At 39.0% G+C, this 14,441-nt stretch overlaps 1 protein-coding gene across 1 annotated transcript in view; it reads left to right on the top strand.

Annotated features, from left to right (window-relative positions):
* Nucleotides 1-14,441, top strand: part of LOC125234170 (dynein heavy chain, cytoplasmic) — a 108,132-nt gene that overhangs the window by 84,417 nt on the left and 9,274 nt on the right. Inside the window, exons 67-80 of the mRNA XM_048140374.1 lie at nt 2,988-3,186; nt 5,002-5,119; nt 5,379-5,594; nt 5,790-5,945; nt 6,467-6,640; nt 7,515-7,679; nt 8,195-8,331; nt 9,119-9,279; nt 9,493-9,635; nt 9,933-10,001; nt 10,120-10,293; nt 11,362-11,582; nt 13,028-13,196; nt 13,959-14,133. Of these exons, the coding sequence (XP_047996331.1) occupies nt 2,988-3,186; nt 5,002-5,119; nt 5,379-5,594; nt 5,790-5,945; nt 6,467-6,640; nt 7,515-7,679; nt 8,195-8,331; nt 9,119-9,279; nt 9,493-9,635; nt 9,933-10,001; nt 10,120-10,293; nt 11,362-11,582; nt 13,028-13,196; nt 13,959-14,133 (2,277 nt within the window). The remainder of the gene's footprint in view (nt 1-2,987; nt 3,187-5,001; nt 5,120-5,378; nt 5,595-5,789; nt 5,946-6,466; nt 6,641-7,514; nt 7,680-8,194; nt 8,332-9,118; nt 9,280-9,492; nt 9,636-9,932; nt 10,002-10,119; nt 10,294-11,361; nt 11,583-13,027; nt 13,197-13,958; nt 14,134-14,441) is intronic.

Genomic DNA, 14,441 nt, shown 5'->3' with positions numbered 1-14,441 from the left:
TCTTGTACAGCTAGAAACGGTAACAGTTATTTAGACTAACATATTATGTTCGGAAATAATACTCGGAACTATATGGATTCGCTTGCAATTTTATTAGAGAAATATCTTGTAGACTTGTAAAGTTTCATTGCATAAGTCCCAGATTTTCATAGTAGTATAGATTTCATAGTACATGGCTAATAGACTACTTAAAAGTGTATCAGTGGTAACATGTTCACGTTTGACGATTAGCTTAACATCAATGGATCAGTAGTTAGAACAGTCACAATAAAAGACGATGCCTCAAAGAGCCAGTTGTATCAAAACTTCTGTAACTATAGTTGTATCCTCAGAAATATTTCTAATTCTATTTAATCATATCTACTTAAAATTCGTTTGATGCAACTGGCTTAAACTTTTGTTATGGATAGTATTACAAAATACGATTCTACTCAGATGCCACTTATAAAAATCGGTCGTATCTTTTACAAGGAGTGCTACAGTAAATTTAATCAAGTTACAATATCGAAGCTATCGTCAATAAGGAATTACAAAATATATCACTAGGCGGTAAGCAATAAATCAAAAAATTGTAATAATAACGATGAATGACAATTGCACGTGTCATTAACTCATTAGAAGGGAAATATTTTGGAAATTAAAAGGAAAACAGCTTCAATATTGTAAACTTAAACGTAAAACATAGTATTAAACACGCCACAGCCGTGCGATCCATCAAGAAACAACAACTCGTCGAAGTCCGTTCCATGGCCAACCCGCCGTCGGTCGTCAAGATGGCGCTCGAGTCTATCTGCACGCTCCTGGGAGAGAAGGGAGACACATGGAAGGCGATCCGGTCTGCTGTGATGAAGGATAACTTCATATCGACCATTGTTAACTTCGAGACTGAGAATATTACGTTAGTGTGCATTTACACTTCATTTTCTTGCCCGCAACTCGTTAGAGTTACTGCCTGGATGAAATTGGTAATACGCGTCGGGTTGTAGTATGTTTACCACGCCTTACCCGCACACGTGCATAGCACAGCACGAGGCCGTACTAGCAGGGTCGCCATGCGATGTGTAGCATAAATGACATGGACGCGTCGATGGAGTATAACAAGATCATAATGAAGTTATTTAAGACAAAATAAACGTATACTCCATCCGTAGTTGTTATTTACTCTACATATCGTATGGCGACCCTGCCAGTGCGGCCTCGTGTGCTATGCACGTGTCCCACACAAGGCGTGGTACACACACTACAGTGTAAAAGTCACAAATCGAATGATATTTTATCCTCTGTCAATGAGTACGGCCACAATAACGGGGCAGCCACTCTAAATATCAGTTGCGAGCAATATAAGTTTTCTATGGATACATGGCTAATAACGTTCATTAACATACACATAAACGTCATTTCCCGTGGTCGTAGTTGGCATCGCGTGTCACAATTAAACTTCAAAAAAGTTCTTGTAGTAATAGTACATTACTACAGAGGCCGGGACAAATGGGGTTGCCGGCCGAAGACATATAGACGGATAGGTTTGAGGCGGGCAACCCCATTTCCCGCCGAGGTATGTATTATAGTGCTTTTCTCAAACATGGTATGAAATAAATAAAGTCTACTGAAAATAGTAACTTTGGATGGCTATATCTCCTAAACGGTGCGTCGTAGCGCAAAAATAATCAAATTTTCGTTCCCTTGTAATAACCCGTATACGCCTATAAAAAAACAAAAAATAAAAAAAAAATAAAAAAAAAACGAAAAATTTTTTTTTTGTATGAAAACGCACCCCAAAATCAAATATTGTCTAGGGCCCGTACCAGTTGCAGTCGGCACGTCTATAAAGCCCCTTATAGTTTTTCTTTAATTGGCTAAATACCTGGATGTTATGTCACAATTATCTGTGTTTGGAAATTAAAAAAGAAGACTTTGCCGGCCTTGGCCTGCAAGGTTTGTATGAAATTCCATTATCTATCAATCGTCCTAGCCGCACCTGCAACGTCATACTTCGCTGCCAATTATAAGGCACATAACATCAATATTTCATACCATGTTTGAGAAAAATGCTCTTATCTCAATTATGCCATATATCGGACTAAGACTGGATATCATAGATTTTTATTGATAATGAATAATGAACGTTTGTGCAAGTATTTTTCTTCCTTGTGTAGGTTTGTTTTAGGCGAGACGGAAATCTAATACAAGTTATATCGGAATTCGACATTGGAAATATAAATATGATCGATATTCGAATAATTTGAGTTTCATAATATTTTAAATTTATGTTTTAAATGTTCTAAACACTGCATTATCAGCATTAGCAGCTAGAGTTGCAACTAAAAGGATTAGTATTGCAACTAAAGCATGATTGTTCTAGATTAGTAGGTATTAAAATTACAGCATGATGATGGTTGAGTTATTTTTAGTACTTTTTTTTCCGACTCGTCTGAACAAATTAATTTATTTGGAGTAATGATTACATATTACGTAGTTAAATTTAAGTTACATTTATTGGCAAACACATTGTACATGGAATGATTTGTATTTCAACACTAAGTTATTTTACAGAAGTTGTTACTTAGATAACTCTACATCTAAGCATTGCATTGTACTCGTATTTTAATATTAGTTTTATCTTTTATAAGTCGTTATTGTTATGATGAATGAACATTGTCGTAAGTTTATTTTGTAAATAAGCTAAGCTTGCTTGCATATGTGACTGTTGTTATTAATATTATCAATCGACATTAATATTGTGTAACGAAAGGCATCTACCACTAATAATCGTCAAAACTCGTCTGTGACTAACTCAGCTAAGCATCGTCATGAACAAAATTAACAATCGTTTTTAACATTATTTTTTAATCTTGTTTATTTTAAGATTTAAATAAGTTTAAATAATAACGCCAGCCGCATGTATCACAAAGCTAAATGCCTTTTTGTTTCTCTCTTTTTTTTTAATCTCTCGCTCTCGCTTCGTGCTGGTGGCTGGACGGAAACAGCTGTCAAGTCGATAAAGAAGCAGCACTTGGTGGAAGTGCGGTCTATGGGCAACCCGCCGGCGATCGTGAAGGTGGCCCTAGAGTCTATTTGCCTGCTCCTGGGCGAGAACGCGACTGATTGGAAGGCCATCCGAGCAGTGATTATGCGCGAGAACTTCATCAACAGCATCGTCTCCAACTTCTCTACTGAGGACATAACGTGAGCACCGCTTAAACCCGTTACGCTAATGAGGTTAAAAACTAAGCTCGGCGCTGAAGAGGCTATGTTCGTTGACAGGTGAAGACGTAGAAGTTTCTAATTTCAGATTATAAAAGTCGATTCGACCACTTTTATTCTGAGTACAGAGTATTGTATAATTTTTTTACCTTGTTGTCGTGCGCTTTCAACCAGTCTCAATACAAGAAGTACCGATGTTGACTGAAGTAGCACGAACGAACCTTGCCGAGAGAATGCGATGGAATACTATAATGCATACATTTTGTCAAATGAACATGACTCTTTTAGGGTCCTCTAGAATAAATTGTTAGTAGTTTTTAACCCCATTTTATTTAGTTGCGGTAAGTCCGGGCGTTTGGTGACTCTTTAGAATGCACTGTTTGGTTTGAGTGCTTGGAGCATGCTTTTGCACATTGTTCTGTTTTCCTCTGTAACATTAAGTGTTGTGGTGATGGCTATTAACCTATAACGATAGATAGTGTGTTAAACAATTTAGATTTTTCGCAATTAATCTATCTAGTTGATTGCGGTAGAGTAAAAGTGAAACTAATGACCTTTTTTGATGATAAATAACCTGTAATATTTGCCAGATTTTCATCTCCGGGTTGCATGTATTTGCCAATAAATAAATTGTGTTCGTCTCCATTAAATATCCGTTTTTTCCGGCATTTTTTTCGGGCAATCGGTCATGACTCGATTGCTCGATTGTTTTTTGTTTTGTTTGGTATATTTTTGCTAATTCTACCTTTGAGTTTTTGACCATGTCCAAAGTTATATTCAAGAAGATTCGTGGTATTTTTAATTGAATTATCTGTTGGGTAAATAAAGTATGAGGATATTTAGATATATTGACCTAAACGGTTACAAAATTAAAATTAGCTCGATAGAAAACTGTAGCTAAAACACCGCGAATCCACTTGAACATAAGCACAAATTCAATCCATTTTAGTTTTATTTGCTGTGTGGGTAAGTGATTATTTTTGTTTCATACGACAACACACATTTTTTCATTTGTATGAAAAGCATGAGGGGTTTATTTTTATCGTTTTAGTAAGTATTTGACGGGCTTAGTGTACGGTTTGAGTGGCGAACGTTAAGCGGAGCGTTAGACGTGACGGGCCGCGGAAAGTTATACTGTAGTCTTGGGCGTTAGCATACCTATATGTATTTGTCTAATACTAAAATTGGTGGGCTAATGTAAGTCATTTAGTCATTTATTTATTGCAACCATAGTGTAGTACAGATCTTAACAACTAGGTACATTCAGAGTCATATGGGCCCTGGCAGGGCATTGCAATGTCATACATTATGTTATTGAATTTTTTACTAATTATATATATTATAAGTACAGGAAGCACGAGCCGCGCATGTTTATATTCGTCTCAATACCCGTCCTTAGAAATAAATAGTATTTCGTCACTACTTTAAAAAAAAGTTGTATCTTCGTCTGTCAATGAAAAGAGAATTGTAGTAAGTATGTATGGAATGCATATAGACTTACTGCGTTTTAACTTTGAGGAACAGCGTGAGATACGAGATTTTTTAAAAGTAGTGACGATTTGTCTCGCGACAAAATGTATTTATTTGTGCAGTTGCGGCCCCGTCGGGTTTTTAATTTACTGGTCCCTATGCCTGAAATAAGTTGATATTCAGTATACAATACATAATAATATATGAAGATCACACGCACTGCCCCTACGATCGTCCACACCGGTCGTACACTAAAAACGGGTTGGCATTATGTACAGTGTACACTCGTTGTTATTCTAAGTATTAATCACCTATTTGTGTGGCCAGTGACGATGTGCGCGAGAAGATGAGGACCAGGTACTTGAGCAACCCGGACTACAACTTCGAGAAGGTCAACCGGGCCAGTATGGCTTGCGGGCCTATGGTCAAATGGGCTATCGCTCAGGTATGAAATATAAAATTATTGTGCCAGCTAAAATGAAAAACAATGTTATTTTAAAGGGTCAAAAAATATCAGCGTCATGTTTTAAGTTGATGTGTCCGAATGCTATTTTTGGTACTCCAGAAAGACATAATTTGGGCCGCAAGGTGCCAAACATTGAGTTGAAAACATAAAAATGTTTATTACGATCTTAAATGACCCCTAAAATCACCTTTATCTACACTTGTCTCCAATAAATTGATTAATGCCTGTTTCTGTACAGATCGAATACGCGGACATGTTGAAACGCGTGGAGCCACTCCGTAATGAACTCCGCGCTCTCGAAGAGCAAGCTCAAACTAACGTGACGGCGGGCGACGAAGTGCGTGAGCTGATCGCACAACTGGAGAAGTCTATCGCGAGCTATAAGGAAGAATATGCTCAGCTCATTAGTCAGGCGCAGGCTATCAAGACTGATCTTGAGAACGTGCAGGCCAAGGTATGTAACTATATACCATCATTTAAACGTTATCGCAACGTAATATGGTTTATTAGGTGGAAGAGCAAACGCAGACTAAGTATCGCGAGCTGATCGCCGGGTTGAAAAAGTGCATCGCGTCAAATATGTTTTGTATTACGTGTCTTCCTCTTATATCTATCAAAGCTTTTATTAATAATGTTGCTATACTTGCAGGTCGACAGATCTATCGCCCTCCTGAAGAGTCTCGTAATTGAGCGCGAGCGCTGGGAGGCGAGCTCCGAAACGTTCCGCTCACAAATGAGCACCATTGTAGGAGACGTACTACTCTCCGCTGCCTTTATCGCTTATGGCGGTTACTTCGATCAACATGTAAGTAGCACGATGAATAGTAGAATTCGACCTTTCTATAACACTCCGTTTAGATGAGAACACGTAATGGCTTACACGTAGATAGGACTCTTAAATGGACTATTTTATAGAATAAGCTAGATTCCTACTAGTCAAATGAGCTTATTTTTGAGAACTGTCAAAACGATTTGCTAATATGGAATTACTATGAAATACTGAGGAGTGACGTCACGGACAATTCATTTACTTTATATCTTTCTATTTGACTTATTAAATATAAATTATGTTTAAACTTAACTACTGTCCATATTTTTCTTCTAATTATGTGGTTCTTTATTTCGTGCACTGCATAAAATATTTTAGTTAGTAAAGTATAGGAAACTAGCCTATATTACTTGAGGACTCAACGGCCCCGAAACGAATCTATCATGTAGCTGCCAACGTCTCATATTATCTACGTTTTTGAGTCTGTTGTTAAGTCTTACAACATTCTAAGGTTTTATCTAAATCTTAACGCGTAATCTTAACTCACTTGTCCACAGTACCGTCAAAATCTGTTCTCAACATGGACCGCCCACCTCGCCGCGGCGAACATCAAGTACCGCGCGGACATCGCTCGCACCGAATATCTCAGCAACCCTGACGAGCGCCTGCGCTGGCAGGCCAACGCTCTGCCCACGGACGAGCTGTGTGTCGAAAACGCCATCATGCTGAAGGTAGACTGACACTTTCGAATTTTCTAATAGTTATTTGTTATACAAGGGGGCAAAGTTGTATTTTAACGCCGAGTGTGGAATTGAAAAACGAGCAAGTGAAAGGATTCTATAACCACGAGCGAAGCGAGTGGTTCGAGAATTGAATCCTGAACTTGCGAGTTTTTTAACACACGAGAAGTAAAATACATTTGCACCCGAGTGTAACACAAAACTTTTCCCCTCACAATAGCGAGGAAACTACAACGCAAAAAATGCGTTTATCACTGCTTCCAGTAGTTCCACAGGTGGTAAATCATCTTTATTACTAGATTCACCTACTTTTCTCAATTTTAAAGCAGTTAATTTGACTTTATTCAAGGTCAAATTACTTTACCCACTAGTGGGTAAAATGCGTTTTTACCCGCTGGTATTAAAGGACAAAACACGTGTTTCCGAGCTAGTGAGGGGAAAAATAAATTACTGGGAACAGTTTGAAAGATCCTCGATTTTATATGTAAAACATTTCACATTGTTACATCTGTAGCAACAGGTGATGATTGATGACCAGAGGTCGGCGGGGGTGAGCTGTTTTCATATTAATATAATGTCAGACGAGTCAAATATTATGTCAAATTAGTAGGAAAATAACTCACCCCCGCAGACCTATGCAGATGATACTTAGGGCGCTGAACAACAAAAGAGGGGACTGCGGTGAACTTTTGTCTTACCGTCAGTGTCCGCTCTTTTCGTATCCTGAAATGAAAACGATTATTGCGAGTCCTAATGAACAGTCAGTCATTCATTTACATTATACTGATTTCATAATTTTCTATGGCTATTGACGTATTGTATGTACGTTTTTTTTAAATTGTGAAACATTATGATTTGATTACAGCGCTTCAACCGTTACCCACTCATCATCGATCCGTCAGGCCAAGCGACGGAGTTCATCATGCGCGAATTCAGAGAACGCAAGATCACAAAGACGTCTTTCCTTGACGATTCCTTCCGCAAGAACCTCGAGTCGGCGCTGCGTTTCGGCAACCCACTGCTTGTGCAGGTTAGTATTGAATTACTATATGATCCTTTATACAGTGTGTGCGAGAGTTCCGAGAGCGCAAGACCACCAAGTCGTCCTCCATCGACGACTCCTTCCGCAAGAACCTCGAGTCATTGCTGCGGTTCGGCAACCCATTACTTGTACAAGCTTGTATTGACTTACGACACGATATTTAATTATTTACCAATCGGGTTAAGGGTTATAGTGTATGTGTGAGTTCCAAGGAAAAAATATCGCCAAGTCGTCATTTTTAGCTTTCTTTGTTCAGGTTATTGCCAGCTTACTTTCCATTCATCCTCCGTCCAGACATAATTGGACAGCTCGCTCACACAGGGAACTCTCTCGGAAAAAGAACTATGTTCAGCGGTAAACCTCATTTGGCTTATATGATTTAATAATAATACGTATCAACGTATAGTAGTATCAACGTTTGTTACTGTCGTTAATTTGGTAACTAAGTCTTAAGTAGTGTATGAATGAATGAGTTTCGATTAAGTTTTGTATTCTGTTTCCAGGATGTGGAGAATTACGACCCGATCTTGAACCCGGTGCTGAACCGGGAGCTGCGTCGCACGGGCGGTCGCGTGCTCATCACGCTTGGGGACCAGGATATCGATCTCAGCCCCTCGTTTGTCATCTTCCTCTCCACAAGGTATACATATACTGTGCAACTTCTTCATATACCAGATTTACACTCTTTAATTTAGACGGGACGCACTTAGCATCTTACATACACATTCTACATTACACTTTTAACTATAGTTGTTCACGTAACAATGTCCCAGTGAAACATTGAGAGCATTGACATCCATACTAATATTATAAATGGGAAAGTGTGTGTGTCTGTTTGTTTGTCCGTCTTTCACGGCAAAACGGAACGACGAATTGACCTGATTTTTTAAGTGGAGATAGTTGAAGGGATGAAGAGTGACATAGGCTACTTTTTGTCTCTTTCTAATCTAACGCGAGCTAAGCTGCGGGGAAACTTATTCGGGGGTTACTCATTAAGTGAAATGTAATTATTTCTTTTGAGTTAATAAATGTCTTTAACCAGAAAAGCTAGTATAGTATAACTTGACTAACCTATTTTTGTGGCGTGTTGTTTGTACACATTACAACAAGATTCGTATGCTGCGCTGTTCGTGTATAAACACTTCACCTCACATGGCGGCCCTGCCAGTGCTCCTTATACTGCACTGACATCACGTTGCGTTCCACCTCACACAACTTCTTGATTTAAACTTTACTTAGAATTATTAGAAACTATTTTTACACTGTACACATGAACAAAAGACTCATAACCTGTACATAAACTCTACACCACATGGCGACCCTGCCAGTGTACCTTATACTGCACTGAAATCACTATTCGTTCCACATCACACAACTTCCCGATAGAAACCTGTTCTGCTCTTGCTTACATTTGTTTTTTATCACAGGGACCCAACGGTGGAGTTCCCGCCAGACATGTGCTCGCGAGTGACATTCGTCAACTTCACTGTGACTCGCTCCTCCCTGCAGTCCCAGTGTCTGCACCGCGTGCTCAAGGCTGAACGTCCCGACATTGACACTAAGCGTTCCGACCTGCTCAAACTTCAAGGTATGCCAACAGAAACGCTTGTCACTGCAGTAAGTGACAACGATAGATGACCCAAGTGCCATCCCCGTTGATTAGTTTGATGAGATTAGGGATATTTCGTTATCCGTCTACAACTATTTTAAAAACCAGTACTTAGTAGAATATTTTTCTAGTGACTTTTATTGTAAATAATTCTGTCGGAGAAGTTACTAAAACTTACAATACACTACACAGGTGAATTCCACCTACGTCTGCGTCAGCTGGAGAAGTCTCTCCTGCAAGCGCTCAACGACGCTAAGGGCAAGATTTTGGACGACGATTCTGTCATCGCTACGCTTGAGACGCTCAAGAAAGAGGCCGACGACATCGGACAAAAGGCAAGTTACACTGAGAATTTGTAAATAACATTCATGGTTTAAAAGCAGAATAGTCGTGATTTTAGAAAGCAGTAAAGTGTTGAGTTGTTTGAGACTATTCAATCAAACTGTAACGAAGACAAAATTAACCAGACTTGAGAAAATCTTAAGCAAATTCATAAAATAGGTATGTGTCCACAGAAGCGAAGCAGGTAAAACTCTCAAATAGTACAATGTTATCTTACTCTTCTTGGTCGTCAATATCGTCAGCAATTTATGCACAGTTTACTAATTGTAATATTTTTATATCTTTTACAGGTTGAAGAAACTGACAAAGTCATCGCTGAAATCGAGACTGTCAGCCAGCAGTACCTACCTCTGTCTCAAGTGAGTATACGAATTGAAATTGTTGCTTTGTGTAAAAGTGATAAATCTTCCACAAAGTGTAAATTCATATTTAGTGTTCTATATTAGTCTAATTCTAAAACGTTTTTTACTTTACCAGGCATGCAGCAGCATCTACTTCACGATGGAGTCGCTGAACCAAGTCCACTTCCTGTACCAATACTCGTTGAAGATGTTCCTGGACATCTTCAGCTCTGTACTGGTGTGTCCGCTGCTCAACGGCGTGTCGGACTATACTGCCCGGCTCAGCATCATCACTGAGGAGCTGTTCACGGTTGGTATATCATGAAGTATACAGGTTCTCTTTCTGTACTAGTACAAGTTGTGACACCCCTTGAGTTGCAGGCGTTCATAGGTTACGGTGACCGCTTTCCATCAGGCGGGCCGTATACCTGTTAGCCACCGACGTGGTATTAAAAAAAAAAGTTGTTCCTGGATATCTTCAATAGACATGCGCGAAACAGTGCTTCAAAACGTAATGCCATATCACATCACTTTTCCAAGAAAGTAACATCACACTGAGATATTACATCACCAGTGATCGGTTTTTTGGATTCACCCTCGCGGGATATCAAGTAGAAAAGTTAATATTGATACAACGAAATTATCTCTAAGGAACTTTTTACTCTTACATGGCAACCAGTTGAGACAAAAACTTCTATTCTTTTCCTAATCTCTACACTCTATTAAGCAAAATATATTAGAACCTCCACAAAGTATTACCTTACATCTATCATGATATTTATACAAACCGAACATTAAATTTAAATTGTTTTTCTAAATTTTATTGTAAGAATATCAAAGCTAAAGAGTTCACATTTTTAAATTGTTGGAGAGATTCATAGTGGTTATGAAATCGCATGTTACTAACATTACGTTACAGGCCTATTACGTTATGTACTATTTTTAGTTTAAGTTTATAATGTTAATGTTGTTGCTTTATATTTTTGGTTGAGCAATAAAACCATTTAGCATTGTGGACATTGTACATATTTTTTTGCCTTTTCTAACAACATTAAGCCCGGATTCCCGGGGCATATCCATACTAACATAATGATTGAGGTCGTTCACCCCATGTCGAATCCAAAAAACCGATCACTGTACATCACACATTACTCGAAACATTACCCGACCTTGAACAGCGCTCGGGCGCGAGATGGCACCATCACACTCATCACAAATATCAAGTAACTTTTCACTCTTATTTATCTACATAGTTAGCCGCGAAAGTCAACTAGACTGCTAAACATTTGACAACAATAATAATTACGCACTGTTTTTCTTCTTACTTCCTCTAAAGTCAACATCAATGGTTACATTCCCAATAAAATGTCTTTACCAGGTGGTGTACGAGCGCGTAGCCCGCGGCATGCTTCACACGGACCGCCTCACATTCGCTCTCCTACTCTGCCGCATCCATCTGAAGGGAACTGGAGCAGAAGACACTCTAGACCAGCCCTTCGCTACATTCCTGCGAGGCAAGGAGGGCTTCGTGTCACACTGCGCGCCGCTCGAGCCACTCACGCAGCATCAACATGATGCCGCTGCAAGACTTAGCTCTAGGTAAGCCAGTTTAAGTAAGCTTTTTATGCGGTTAGCGCACGCGCAGTCGCGCATATCACAGATGGATTTTATTTATCGCTCAACTATTGTGCCGCATTATCTTGAAAGGAACCAGTGCCAAAGAGACGCTTTAAATCAGCCGTCTGATTGATATAGCGCGCCACCTTTGCAATATAACGATGTACTGGCAGGGTCGCCATGTGTGCCGGCATTTGTGCGGTATTAGTGAAAAATAGTTATTTTGCAGGTCGCAAGTAGATTTGTGCTGTACGATCGTAACTTTTAACACTATCAGTGTGTTAAGTTTATTCGGGTGTGACTGCAGATCTTCTATATATTTTTTTCTACTCCAGCACTTAAATCTGTCAATTAGATTATTGTCAGCGGTATCCAAATTAAGTTCATTTGAGTAACGATGAGAAAGTCTATTTGTCTATAGGTTCATAGGATTACTGCTAGCAGTAATCATATGATTATAGGAGTTCTGTTAATTTTTTTTTAAAAGCACAACTTCCATTTATTAGGTATGTTTTCATTTACAGTAATAAGTAACTTTTAATAAATAATATAATATTTAGGTTCATAATTTAAATCAAGATGAAAAAATAAACTTAAATGCGTTTTACATATTAAATATTGCAAAACAAAGGTAAAAATCATAAGTTTATCCAATAATTTTACATTCGACATTTAAATATTCTTGAACGCAACCACATTTTTCGTAATTGAAAACCGGCTTATTTTCTATTTCTCTTGTCTATGGTATGTTTGACATTTGTAAACTTATCACGAAACTATTTGAACTATTTCGGTGGTGTGTAGTTTGTTTTAATTCGACGTTATTGTGCAAAAACATAAGTAATTATGAGTGATTCTGGTGAAAAATGCACTTCCGAAGAAATCAAGGCTATGGGCGCTCAAAGTGACTGACAATTTGTTACATGAAAAGTCAGATAAAGCGTACCAAAAATGTTATGATTGTTTTGACATAGAAATTGCAATAAATTACATTAACTTGATTAATCTACGTATAAAGCTATAGATGAGATAAGTTAATAACAAATCGTTATAAATAAAGATATAAATAAGTAATTGCAAAAAAATGTTTCAACTTTCTCTGAAACGGCGTTGTTGGCATATTTTGAAGAATTATGCAACAAGTTCTCGCCATCAACATTGTGGACAGAATACTCAATGCTACGACGATCCACACAAATATTCCCATTCATTACATGAAGTAACTAACCCATTTTATTAATCTCGAATAGGTATGTATGTGGCTGTCGTAGAAAAAGTATAGTATACAATCGTAACATTATGAAGGCTATAAAAGTCTCGTACCTTACTTAGGCCACTCGGCAAGCCTTCGTGGCCTAACCGCGGTACTCAACTTTTATAGCCTTCATAACGTTACCGTTATATAATATACTATTGCGTGTCCACAGGCTGGTGGCGTTCCGTCGGCTGCTGGAGAAGGCGGGCGAGCTGCCCGAGCTGGCGGCGTGGCTGGCGCAGGCGGCGCCGGAGCAGTGCGTGCCGACGCTGTGGGACGCCAGCCCCAGCGCGCCGCCGCCGCCGCACGCGCTCGCCATGTACCGCCTGCTGCTCATACAGGTACCGTTACCGGGACCGTCGACGCGCGGCTGTGTCCGTGGGTAGAACGTACACTCAAACATTCACGGCTACGAATGTCCCTAATGTTCAAAAAAGCTTACAGGCTCGAGGCACATAGCTTAACACATTTTGCCTATATTAGGATATGTACTGTAGTTTTATTTACTTGTGGTTGCGATAGTGCACAACCTTAGTACCTGTCGTAATGTATTATCAAAGACATATGTAACTCCGTATAGACAGATAAAGTCTAAGAAAAAACGTACCTCAAAACCATACAGAAAAAGGTACGGTGACCTAGATGGCGATACACCTTTGGAGGACGCTCGGATAGATGGCGCTAATATTAATATTTGACATTTTAACACATATCATGTTAAGAATATGTGCCAAATTGCCAAAACTGAGATTCAAAAGTTTTAAGCCTGTGTCGAGAGATGGCTGTCTATGCACTGTGATTACACATTTTACTTTGACAGTAACTCTCTATAATACTCGATCCTCTTTGGTATTATGTACGTGAATTTTGTTTTACTATAGTATTTTATCTTTAATTTCATAGCTTTTGGATCTCCAAATAAATAAGATAACAAAATTGTATGTACTAACTTTCAGTGGAAACTGTTTTGGCTAATGTGTTAACATATCGTTGTAGACTATAAGAAGTTATGTATGCTGTTTGTTTCCCTAATCAATAAAAAAAAAAAAAAAAAAAAAATGGATAGCCTTGAACTCATTTCTGTTGTATTTTCTTTTCCGTAGGCGTTCCGCCCGGACCGCGTGATCGCAGCAGCCACTCAACTGGTCGCGGCAGTGCTAGGCGCTGGATTCATGGCTAAAGCTGAAACGGAGTTCGACCTCGCCTCCATCACCGAGCACCAACTTAATGCCACCACGCCCGCGCTGCTATGCTCCGTGCCAGGATACGATGCCAGCGGTATGTACAAATAAGCACAAAACAATGTATTTCGACAACTGACGCACTTGCAGTTTTATATCTACTTTCGTGCAAGTATCATCCCGACAAAATTCTAGATAACGCAACCCTCTATAAGGAGTTGTAACTGCAACAGTAAGGAAGCTGTAGTATAAAGCTGACCATATATTTTTACAGCATAGCTTTTGTCGCGAATACACACGTGTGATACTGATATAGTGTACAGAATTCCATTCTGTTGATTTACCGCGCTCGAAGCATGCAGGGGTGACTTTAACTTACTTTTGCGCATTTTCGAGATAAATCTA

Source organism: Leguminivora glycinivorella, chromosome 15 (genome assembly GCF_023078275.1).
Source record: "Leguminivora glycinivorella isolate SPB_JAAS2020 chromosome 15, LegGlyc_1.1, whole genome shotgun sequence".
Classification (NCBI taxonomy): Eukaryota; Metazoa; Arthropoda; class Insecta; order Lepidoptera; family Tortricidae; genus Leguminivora; species Leguminivora glycinivorella.
The sequence above is the reverse complement of the archived record's forward strand: the minus strand, read 5'-3'. Positions and strand labels throughout refer to the sequence as shown.